General features: G+C 56.1%; 1 protein-coding gene and 1 long non-coding RNA gene across 2 annotated transcripts in view; one reads left to right on the forward strand and one right to left on the reverse strand.

Annotated features, from left to right (window-relative positions):
* Nucleotides 1–3,471, forward strand: part of RUVBL1 (RuvB like AAA ATPase 1) — a 43,991-nt gene extending 40,520 nt beyond the window's left edge. The window contains exons 10-11 of the mRNA XM_004738636.3: nt 1,772–1,863; nt 3,090–3,471. Of these exons, the coding sequence (XP_004738693.1) occupies nt 1,772–1,863; nt 3,090–3,249 (252 nt within the window). The 3' untranslated portion in view covers nt 3,250–3,471. The remainder of the gene's footprint in view (nt 1–1,771; nt 1,864–3,089) is intronic.
* Nucleotides 3,472–5,333: 1,862 nt separating this feature from the next.
* LOC101689057 lies at nt 5,334–7,128 on the reverse strand. Its single transcript, XR_198441.3, has 3 exons — nt 6,795–7,128; nt 6,018–6,425; nt 5,334–5,468 (listed from the first exon to the last, which is right to left on the reverse strand). It is a non-coding gene; the product is annotated as an uncharacterized LOC101689057 (long non-coding RNA).
* Nucleotides 7,129–11,869: the final 4,741 nt, after the last annotated feature.

Below are 11,869 nucleotides of genomic sequence, written 5' to 3' on the forward strand. Positions count from 1 at the left end.
TTGCTCTGACCTGCTCTCTCTCTCTCTCTCTCTAGAGAGAGCAGCCCTGACATTCCTGAAGCCCGACTTTGAATGCTGTACAACTTGCTGAAGGCCAGATGCTCTGGGCTGAAGCTCTCCCCTTCAGTATCACTGAATGTACTCCCCTCAGTAATACTGAAGGCTTCCTGATTCAGTATTTGCATCTCCCTAGAGTTTCTGAAGGCCGCCCCCCTGCCCCCGCCCCGGGACATTTTTCTTGGCAGGACCAGGAGGCTTCGTTAATCCCCAGCTGTCAGGGAAAAGCCCTTTTCTGTTAGAGCCCAAACCTGCCTGGCTCTGGCTGTCGTGGTCACAGGCCTCCTGCAGCTGGAGTCAGAAGCAGGGATCCCTCATTCTGCTCCGTTCTGCGCGATCCTTACACCCATCCTGTAACTTTCCTCTTCTAAGCGGCATTTAGCTTTATCCCCTAGATGGTGGAGCTCCTCACGCACAACAGAGTCTTTCGCTGGAGGTCAGATGCCAGCAGCCCACTGGCTGAATGAGTTCTGTGTAGCCAGTGCTGTGATTGTGAATGACTCAAACAAGTTGCCAACGTTTAGAAATTGGGACGTTTCATACAGAAGTCTAAGTTTAGAGTCTCTTTGGACCGAATGAAACCTCCCTGTGACTATCTGCCCTCTGCCTTGGTGGCACCAGCAGCCGGCAGCAGACAGGCCACCTTCCCTGGCTTGCGCGGCCCCTGGCCTGGTCCAGTTCTTTGGGACCCGGCTTTGCTCAGGAGCACGACTTTTCCCAATCACGGCAGCTGACCTGCAAGGTGCCCTCACCGGAGTTCCCAGGCGCTGAGCTGCCAGCAGGTCTCTGCCCCAGAGCCACAGGCCGGGTGTGAGGAGTCCCGCTCCTAAACCGCCCCTCCCTCTCTGCCCCTTGCAAGGCTTTAACCGAGGGCTCAGTCTTTCCCATTTCCTATGCCTCTACCTTGGCTGTTTTTATGGCTTTAATTTAAACAAGGGCTTCTTGATATCTTGTTTACGAAGCTGCCAAAGTGAAAAATTCCTGTATTATATGAGGCTCGAAGTCCTCGAGTTATCTCAGCTCCCCAACACACAACATCATTATCCCAGCTGCCCCTTATCACTCAGCACCGGCGCGCCCGCAGGATCCCGGGGCCGCGTGTGTTACCGCCGCCCCGCCGCTGGCCCGCCTCCCCTCCAGCTTCCCCAGGATCCTCACACCACAGCGGGCGTCAGCCTTTCTGTGAGAGATTAGATATCTCCCAGTGATGTTATGAGGGCTGGTAAATCTTTAAAAGTAACTTTTTTGATTTATTTAACCATTGTATTTATCAAGCAAATAAAAAATGTCTCTTCCTGCCTGAGTGCTCATATAGGTGGTGGTGCCCACCCTGGGGAGGAAGGTTAGAGCCCTGGAGGGAGGCAGGTTTCCGAGGGGCCTGTGTTCTCCAGATCCTGGGACTGCATCAGGGAGGATGGAGAGACAGGAGCTGAGCCCCCTGGTGCACACCTCCTTGGGGTACCAGCCGCCGTCTAGGCACTGCCAGCCCCAGCTGTGAACTCTTCACAAGGGCTGTGGGGTGGCTTGCGCCCCGAGGTGTGCCAGGCCAGCAGCCCCAGGTGAAGGCCAGCTCTCTCCCCCTCCAGAGGTTTGGGCCTCTTTGGCATTGGTGGTGCGGGACAAGACATATGGGAGAAGGTCGCATTTAAAGCACGTGAGAAAAGGGAGCACTTGAGGCCGGTTGCTGTTGATCATAGTCTTTCTCCTCCAAAAGATCATTAAAATCCGAGCCCAGACAGAAGGAATCAACATCAGCGAGGAGGCGCTGAACCACCTGGGGGAGATCGGTACAAAGACGACTCTGAGGTGAGCGCATCTGCCTGGAGCTGCTCCCCACCTGCCTCCTACCTGCTGGGGTCTGCCCAGGGGCCCTGGGGGGGCCACCAGGGACCGCATTCTGCAACATAAAGGCAGGTCCCTCTCTCAGGGCATAGGACCACGTCTGTCCTCACTGCTCTGATGGGGCTTGTCCTGGGCACTGTGATTTCGAATGCAGAATATTCCGGTGAAGTTGCTCATAGAGCTAGAGTAACGGGTTGGGTCCCCTTGTCCTGCAGCGGATGCTCCCCTGTGTGGAGAGCTTGCTAGCTTCCTTGGTGCAGGCGACGGGCGACCCAGAGATCAGGGTCCAAGGCATACAGCTCATTGGCCAGGCCCTGCTTGGCCTCTCCCCTGGGGCTCTTCTCCAGGCTGTGGGGGGAGCAGGGAGGGGGTGCAGATGAGGGGGAAGGACGAGTGTGTGGACACAGATTGCTCTCCTAACTGTTCACCAGTGGTCCAAAGCCCACTGCCTGCAGGATGTCTGTCTTAGTGCTTCTGAAACCGTGACCTCCCAGCCCCTAACCAGTTCCTAGTTCTGTTTTCCTTTGAGTCTGTTGGTTGCTCCAAGGTTGAAGCAGAACTGCAAGCCATTTCATTTGGGTGGAGGGGTGCTCTGAGAACTCCCAGTGTTTCGTGCCTTCGTGTGGGGAACATGCTTTTAGTTGGCTGTGTGTTCATTTGCCTGCTGTGTGCTGGGTCTGGGCCTTAGCATTCCTGGCCTGCACCTGTGTGCCCACAGTCTGTGACTCCCCCTCCTTTTTTAAAAAAAGATTTATTTTATTTACTTTTCTAAGTAGGCTCCATGCCCAGTGTGGAGCCCAACATAGGGCTCGAGCTCATGACCCTGAGATCAAGACCTGAGCTGACATCAAGAGACGCTTAGCCAACTGAGCCACCCAGGCATCCCAGAAAGATTTTGTTTTTAAGCAATCTCTACCAGCTATACGGGGCTCAAACTCATAATGCTGGGATCGAGAGCTGCACGTTTTACCGGCTGAGCCGGCCAGAGCTCCTGCAGTCTCCTGGAAGAGCAGTGCTGTTACTGCAGTTATGGGGGACTTTGAGGCCGACAGAGATTTAGGGGCTAGGATGTGTTGTGCTGGTGACTTCTTTCCTCTCATGGAGTCACCGTGGCAGGTCCTGTGGGTGTGGTGAGAGGGCTCCCACCTGTGGCCCTGTCTCACCTCTGCCCTTGGCCCCCATCACTCTAGGTACTCAGTGCAGCTGCTGACCCCAGCCAACTTGCTGGCCAAGATCAATGGGAAGGACAGTATCGAGAAAGAGCACGTCGAGGAGATCAGCGAGCTCTTCTATGATGCCAAGTCCTCGGCCAAAATCCTGGCTGACCAGCAGGATAAGTACATGAAGTGAGACGGCCTGGGTGTTCTGCAAGAAACTCCGAGCATGCCTGGCTGGGTGCCACCTGCGAGCAGGAGGCTGGCTCTGTGCGCGGGCTGTCCCCTTCAGCCGTGATGGGCAGCACCTGCTCGGTGTGGAAAGGATTGCTTTTTAAATTATCCTTAACTTCTGCGGTTGGTTTGAAGGAACCCTGCCTCACCTGGCATGTTTTCTAATAAATCGAGGTTATTTTGATGACCTGTCTCTCGTAATTTTTTCTTACAAATAGACTTTGCTCTTTAGCACAGTTTTAGAGGCCCCGAGTTGTTGTGAAGGTAGAACAGGGAGCTCCCAGCCCCCCATCACCACTTTCCTTAATGTTAACATCCTGCAGGGCCGGATGGCTCCTCGTCCCAGGGAGGGAGCCAGTGTTCTTATGTTGTACCCCGCTCACCCTTCCTGGGTTCCGGAACAGCCTCCTCTGGCCCGGGATCCTGCCCAGGATGCCATGGTACATGTCGCCATTATACCTCCTTCATTTGCTCTTGGCTTGGACAGTTCCTTAAACGCTCCTTGTTTTCACTACCTTAATGGAGAGCAGCGTGCCTGTTGGACATCCTGTCGGATATCCCACAGTGCAGTTGGTTTGATGTGTCCCTTACGCACTTTCGGGGTTTTGGGTCCTTGGTGGCAATGCAGTGCCATTGCCATCACACCACACCAAGGGTGTGTGTTGGCGTGACCTTCCCCTGTCGATGGTTGGCCGCAGTCACCTGGCTGTGGTCATATGCGCGCTCCGTAGTGTCCTCTCTTGAAAGAGTCACTAAACACAGCCCACATTATAAGGCTGAGGAGTAGTGCTCCATCTCCCGCTTTTTTTTTTTTTTTTTTTTTAAAGATTTATTGAGAGAGAGAGCATGCATGCATGACAAGAGGGGAGGGGTAGAGGGAGAAGAAGACACCCCGCTGAGCTCAATCCCATGACCCTGAAATCATGACCTGAGCTGAAGGCAGACGCTTAACCGACTGAGCCACCCAGGCTCCTGAGAGCTGGACATCCGGATAAATTATGTGGCATCCTGCACAGGAGGTAACTGGTCTCCCCATTCGCTTCCATTTGTGTACTTACTGAATCACTTGTATCCAGATGAATCCGGGATATTTATCATATACTTGGGGTTATAATCTGGTACTATGTTATCTGTTCTGTCACTCTGATTGGTTCGGCTTCGACCCTTGAGAGCTCTTCCAGTTAGCTCCTGTGTTCCTTTGACATATTAGTCCACTGAGTGGGGCTTTTAGCCCTTTGAGAGGAAGGGGCATCAGCAGCCCTGACGGACAGATGCCACAGTGGGACATCTCACCCGGTAGGGAGAACACAGCTTTCTGCCCCTTCCCCGGCCAGTTCTCGTCAGCTGGCTTAGCCACAGAAGCGATGCCTCAGTGAAGGCTCAGTATTGGCTTTCTGCCCACCAGAGGACAGGAGAAGGGGACCCACCAAGATGGGTATCTTGATCCAGTCAGGGCTTTAATCCTAGTCAGCCCTGATGGCCTTGTGGGGCAGGCATAACTGTTGTTCCATGAGTGATAGCCACCTGAGCATGTCTAGAACACTCCAGGCAGGAGAGCTGACATGGGTGTCTGTCTAGCTCCCCAAGGGTCTCCTGACCACACTCATCACTAGGAAGGCCCCAGCTAAGCTGTGTGATCAGAGTGGATCTTCTGTGGGCCTGGACCCCGAGGGAGGTGCCCGCATGGGAGCCTTGTGGGGGGACTTGGGAGTGAGGGGAGACCGGGTCCAGTCGGGAGATGGTGGGACGCTTCCTGAAATCAGGACTGAGCACTGCAGCCTTCCCCAGGCTACCCAGATCTTCTGTCTTTGTGCCTGTGCCTCTGGCCTCTGGCCTCCCAACCCAAACTATGGTAGAAAAGAAGAATGACACCTAAGGTGTGGCAAGACCTATTAGGTCCTAGAGTCAGTCCAAGTGAGGAGGGATGGGGGGAGGGGTGTGGTCACAGCCCTCTGGGATCTTGACCTTGGCGGTACCCAGGAGCCGGCCCACCTCACTCATCTGCTCCAGTAAGGGAGATGGTTCTGGATAGGTAGAAAGGTTGGATTATTTTAATTTTCCTCCTATTTTTTCCAGCAAGGCCTGTGATTATTACATTAATCTTCCAGGCGAAGTTTTTACGACCGATCCCTCGCGGACTATGAGAAGTTTCTCCATCCATTACCAAGAGGGAAACAGACCCTGGTGGGGAGGAAAATATTTGTTACATCTTATCAGGCTGACACACAATCTAACAACAATTACAGCAGCCCCATTTTTTGCACGATTTCAGCTCCAGAGTGAAAAATTGTGGTAATATTAAAGTGAGTCAGGGTGGGGGCTGGTCCTAGAAGAGGCTGGTATTCTAAGCTCTGGTCTGGGGGCCTCCCAGCAAGCCAATTGGGTGGCTGAGGGGAAGGAGTGTTTGCATGTAAATCCCAGCTCCCCGTCCTGTGCTAATGGTCCTGGAGATGCTGGAGATGCTATGTGAACACCAGAAGGGCTCCTGAAAGACAATGTCCCCAGCCCTCGCTGGGAAAACCGCTTGTCCCCCTCCTCCTCAGCCCAAATACCTTCCCAAATACCATCACACCTCTTAGGGTGCCCTCCCTAGATTGGTTCATAGGATACTGTGTTTTTAGAACCAAATAGATAGATGCTGGTGTCGCACCAGAAAGGGACATCTTGGTTAGCAAACACTCCTCAACGTTTTTCTAATAAAACAGCTGCACAACAGTGGGGACGGACTACCTGTTGGCCTCCATTTCTGACATCAGCGTCAGCAGGCTTCTGCCAGGAAAATCGCAAACACCGGTCACCCGGTGGTTCTCCGTGCCTGCCATGGCCAGCCCTGGGATGTCAGCTGGTCACACCTGAGCAGCAACTGCTTGAGGGGTCCCAGACAGGCAACAGGTGGGAGACAGGAGCAAACGGGTTCTGGGGACATGGCACACAGGGATGTGGTTTTGATTGGGTTTGGCCCTTGGTCCTGATGAGGCCTTTGGTCCTTCTGGTCCTCTGAGCTTTGGTTTCTTCCTCCAGAAGATGGGGGCAGTCTATCCCAGTGGATGATGGGTATGGGGACATGGTGAGGTGGTGTGTGTTTGCCTCAGTCACTCCAAATAGTAAAATTCAGGGAGCTCCCAATCCCTGTCCCTCCTGGGAAAAAAGAAGGTCACAGTGTGTCCAACAGGAGGCAGAAGCTGGCTAGGCTCCATCCCTCCCCATCTCAGGCCGCCGCCTTGAAAAGGCCTAGAAATCCCAGGTGGGTGGACCCTTCTGTTAAACCCAGAAGGACCAGCCCCTGCTCAGGGACAAACAAGCTCCGGAGCAGAGAGCCGGTCAGGGCACACACTTTTCCCTCGGTGTCCACAACTTCCAGAAACAATATGCTGCTCCTCACTGGGCCCCTTGGGCTCCCCAACTCCTGAGCGAGGACCAGCCAAGGTGGGAGCAGCGGGAGTGGAGAAATGGCTGCCCCCTTGTACCAGCCAAGTAGTGACAACCGCTTAACCAGGTCAACCCTACCTTATGGTGTCTGGGAAACCGTCCAGCCAGGTAACAGACCGGGGTCCATCCACCTGGGCCCACCTGCTGGGCCCTCACCACGCCTCCCCCTCCCAACCATCCCGGGATGGCTGGTCCCCGGGGACCTGCGGGAGGCCGGCGCAGGGTGACTGGGCAGCCCAGGGTGCAGGGACAGCCGTGCAGCGGGGCCGGGGGTGGGGGGGGCCGGGGAAGGGGTGGGCCGGCTGCGGGGGCTGGCTGTCGGCCCGGCTGGCCCCGTCGCCCCTCCCCGTCACTCGGCGGCAGGCGCAGTGATTAATGGCCGGGCCGCGCCGCCCGTGCCGCCATCAGCGCGCGTCTGGGCGGCGATGGATGCGGCTGTCAGGCCGGCCCGGCCCGCGCTGACCCCCGGCCCCGGCCCGGCGCGATCAATGGGCGGCGCGCGGCGGGCGGCGGCTGGGCCGGCGCGATAAGATGGGCCGATGGGCGCCCGCCGATTGCCCGCTCCGTCACCCGCCGTCACCGTCCCCGTCACGCCGCCCGCGCGCAGATCGGCGCCGTCAGCGCTGCGTGATTAATGGGGACGCGGGCAGCGGCGGGGAGGGCGCGGGCGCGCGGACCCCGCAGCGGAGGGACGCGCGGCGGCGGCGGGGGTTGCCGGCTGGAGCCCCTAAAGCCCGGCGTGCCACCTGCCATGGGCGCGCACACCGCACTCTCCTACCGGGGTACGGGGTTCACCGAGGAGCCACGGAGTGCGTGCGGGTCGGGGGCACACGCTGGTTGCGCGTGTGCACCAGCCCAGGCAGGACCCAGGACACGCGTGCGGGGGACCCAGTCACGAGGGCTGGGGCAAGGACGTGCACAGCGGGCACAGAGGTGTCGCTAAGGCCTGCTCTGGCCCACGTGCCCCGGTCACACAGGGGCCTGCATGACCCCGGCTGTTAGCGCACGGCGGGCTGGGAGTTGGGGGGGACAGGTTATGTGACCTCTGTTCCCTGCCCCTGCCTGGCCCAGGCCTCTGCCGCCAGGGCCACCAGCCCCCTCGGCCCTTGCAGGTCTATCCCTACAGTCCCAGCCATCTTTGGAAACGCCCAGGTGTGACCCAGTCAGATCCCTACTCAAAACCCTCGCATACATCCGCATGGCCCAGGGGACAAATCGTAAGGCTTGCGGTTGCCCCTGCTTCTGCCGCCTCAGCCCTGCACCTGAAGGGTACACTCACAGCGCTCCCCTGAGCGACACCCCAAATCCAGAACACCCCGCTTCAGCTCGGCGTCCTGAGTTCATTCATCCTGTCTGCCCTGCCCTCGACACACCAGGTGACTGCGGAGAAGAGCCGGCAGACCGCCAGCGCCGAAGTCCACAGATGCGCCCGAGGTGACCTGTCCCCCCGCCTCTCCTGGGGAAAGAGCCAGGCCACCTGGGACAGTCAGCCTCAGAGGCATCCACTCGTCGATAAACTGATAGGAAGGAGCCGTGGGCCTGGTGCTAAGAAAGGCGCTGGGAGGGCTTCCCAGAGGAGGTGACCAGAGCTCAGGGAGAGGCCAGCCGCCCCAGGCCAGGGATAGCAGGGGCGGGGGGCCTAGCAGGCGGGAAGCCCGAGTGGCCAGAGTGACCGAAGGCAGCGCGGGAGGGGGGCCCAGCTGCGGCCTGTTTGGTGGGCGGCGGTGTCTCAGGGACGAGCGACAGCGGGGACAATGCCAGTCCCTCTCCCCTTTCGCTTCCCGGCGTTCTGGAGAGCTTCCCACCGCGGCGCGGCGCCCGTGACCGCGGAGCCACAGCGCCCTCGCGCGACCAGATGCGCACAGCGCCTGCCCACCGTCGGGCCTCTCGACCCTGGGCCGCCGCATGCCGGGTCTGGAGGGTGGAGGGCTTGGCCTTAGGGTCTGAGATCCCAGCGGACCCACAGCTGCCCAGCCTGCTTCCCTACAATGGAGGCCAAGGCCAGCGCGGGCAGGAAGGGAGTGTCTGTCCAAAATTGGCTGTGGGAATAGGGCAGCCAGGTAAAATTATTGAGCTGGGATTAATATAACAATAACAACAATATATAACAGAATATATATATATAACAATAACAAAAAATATATATCCGTATATATTTAAGTGGATAATTTAGATCATGGTTCAAAATGTAAAAAAACAAAAGGAGTGCACAGTGAAGAATCTTCCTCTCCCCCTGCCCTCACCCATCCTGTCTTCCCTCTCCAGAAGCAGCCCGCCTTACACCGGCGTAACTCTCCAGAGATGTTCTCTGTGTACAAGCCAGTGCCACATGCATAGCTTGCTTCCCAACGTGTACGAAAAAATTTCAAATGTAAAAAGTTGCAGGAACTGTACGGTGACTACCCATATCATCTAGACGCTCTCCAGCCTTTCCTGCATCCAACTCCATCTAATCTTTTTTCATTCATTCCAAATCAAGTTGTAGCCATTACACTTCATGTGTAAATACTGTAGCATACATACAGCGACCTAGAGTTCAGTGTGTGTGTGTTTAAAGATTTATTTGAGAGAGAGAGAGCATGAGCAGGACGAGGGGTAGAGGGGGAAACAGGCTTCCTGCTGAGCAGGGAGTGCAATGCTGGGCTTGATCCCAGGACCCGGGGATCATTACCTGAGCTGAAGGCAAGTGCTTAACCATCTGAGCCACCCAGGCACCCCGTGTTTTCCTTTTAAGGTTTAATTTATACACTGTGAAATGCACTAATCCTAAATGGACCAATCCATTGAGTTTTGACAACTGAAACCCAAACCCCTATCAAAGATGTTACTGTTGCCCTAGAAAGCTCTCTCTGGTGCCTTTTCGGAGTCTCAAACACACTAGAGACAGAGACAGAGAGAGAGAGAAACCGTTCTGGATGTTCTCACCATAGATAAACTTCCCCTGCTTTGGGACTTCTTAGGACTGGGATTGCGTGGTGTGTGTGCTCTGTCTTGTGACTGGTTCCTTTCAGTCCCTCAGGCCCCTGTTCCTGGGATTCACCCACGCTCTGGTGTGCATCTGTGGTTGGTCCTGATTTCTGGAGATGCCGCTGTCTGGGTGAACCACCCTTTACTCATCCGTTTACCTGCTGTTGGCTGGCCCATTCCCACTTCTCAGCTTTCATGAATAAGCTATTTCTTTTAAGGAGGAAAATGTTAGAGATGCCTGTCTTATTTTTAATTCTTTTCCAATATTCATCAAATATATTCTCATAAAATAGTGAACGGTATTAAAGAATGTGCATGCGATGTACACTGTTTTTAAGTAATCTCTACACCCAACGTGGAGCTTGAACTCAACCACCCGGAGATCAAGAGGTGTCTCTGAGCCAGCAAGGTGCCCCAAACATTCTCACAGAAGTCTTTGTATAAGCACAAATTTTTATTTCTCTTGGGTAAATACCCAGGAGTGGAAGAGCCAGGTGTAGGTAGGAAGGGTGTATGTTCAGATTCCTGAGAAATTGCTAGACCTGTTCCCGATGCATGATCTATCCCTCTCCAACATCTTAAACACACAGTGGCACATGCTCTTCCTGCTTCTTGGCAGTTTTCTTCCCCCTCAATAGCACATCTTGGGGGCACCTGGGTGGCTCAGTGGGTTAAAGCCTCTGCCTTCGGCTCAGGTCATGATCCCAGGGTCCTGGGATTGAGCCCCGCATCAGGAATTTGCCAGGCCAACAAAGAGAGACTGGGGAGGGCCTGGGGGTCCAGTAGACGTTGCAGAATGCACATTGCTGGGGTGTGAGTTCTCCGAGGGTACAATAAAATCCTCACCTCTTTACCCCCAGGGGCTCAATGATGTGTGTTGAGTGGAAAGGAGTGGGTGATGTGGAGGTGTGCTGGCCAAAGGTTCTGGGGCAGGGTGATGGAAAGCCCCAGAATGTTTGGGGCAGGGGAGTAAGGAAGACATTGCCACCAAGGGGCACTCCTGGGATTCTCCAGAACCAGGCACTGCTGGGTGTTAAAGTTCGTACTAGAGCTTTTGCTAATCCTTAGACGGTGATCACATGCCCAGCCCTGGCCCTCAGCAAGCCACGCTCTTCCCTAGAACATGGGCTACCTCTCCAGGCAGGGATCAGAGGCTTGTCTGTCCTCCACACTGCGCCTGAGTTCTTGACTTCTCAGCCTGGCTGGGACTTGGGCCCAGGACAGGCTTTCAGCAGGAGCAGGATGGGGTGGGGCGTGGGGCAGGGGTGTCAACAGGTAGAGGACTGGAGCAGGGGCACCAGCTGGGACTGAGGACGCCCCAGACAAGGGCGGGTTCCCTCTGGGTTCCCAGCTGAGGTCAGCATGGGGAAGCTCCCGGGAATGCGGCAGGTTTCCGAAGCCCCTCATTCCTGGTTCCAACGATACCACTCACAGAGGTACCCACAGGCAGACCCAGAGCCTCACAGGAATGTGGGGCAGGAACAGTGTCTTTGGACTTTGTGTCCCAACGCTGCGACTAAAGTGGTTGTGTGACAGCTGGTCACATCGCATCTCCGTTTCTGCACCAAATGGGGAAGAGCTGCTTCCCCAAAGGCCTCTGGCGGTTTGAAGGTGGGAGGAGGCCACGTGTAGGGGTGGCTACACAAAGGTCCCACCTGGCAGCGTGGTGAGCAGAGGCAGAGCCTGGTACCCGGAGCCACATTCCTGGCAGTGAGGAAGGGGGCGGTGCCTCCCTGGGGGTCAGAGCTTTGAGTTTCAAGTCAGAGCCCAGCCCCTGCCTGCCTCAGCATTCCATAGTGGCTGCTTGTCCGGCTCCGGACTCCGAGCTTGCTCCTGTGGCCAGGGGGCAGGAGGGAGCATGGGACAGAGGGCCACATACCCTGTCTGGGGGCAGCCTTGGCACAGCATCAACAGGTGGCTTCTGTAGGGCCAGGCTCCAACCCGTCCCTCTTGTGGTCTCATTGCCCTGGTCCAAGGCCATCTTGGAAATCTGAAGTTTTCTAAGACAAAGCCTAAGGCTATCCTTGGGACACCCAGCTGAGGAGGAAGGCCCTGCTCATCTGTCACTTGGGAGTCACTGAGGAAGCAGCAGCTAGTGGCAGTGGTGGAGGGTTTGGGGTGAGGCCTTGTCTGCGACAAGCATGTTGGCTTTCAAATCAGGTCTGGGTGAGTGGGAAGTGTTTTCC

This window comes from Mustela putorius, unplaced genomic scaffold, assembly GCF_011764305.1.
Source record: "Mustela putorius furo isolate JIRA1106 unplaced genomic scaffold, ASM1176430v1.1 tig00003850_pilon_pilon_pilon, whole genome shotgun sequence".
NCBI lineage: Eukaryota > Metazoa > Chordata > Mammalia > Carnivora > Mustelidae > Mustela > Mustela putorius.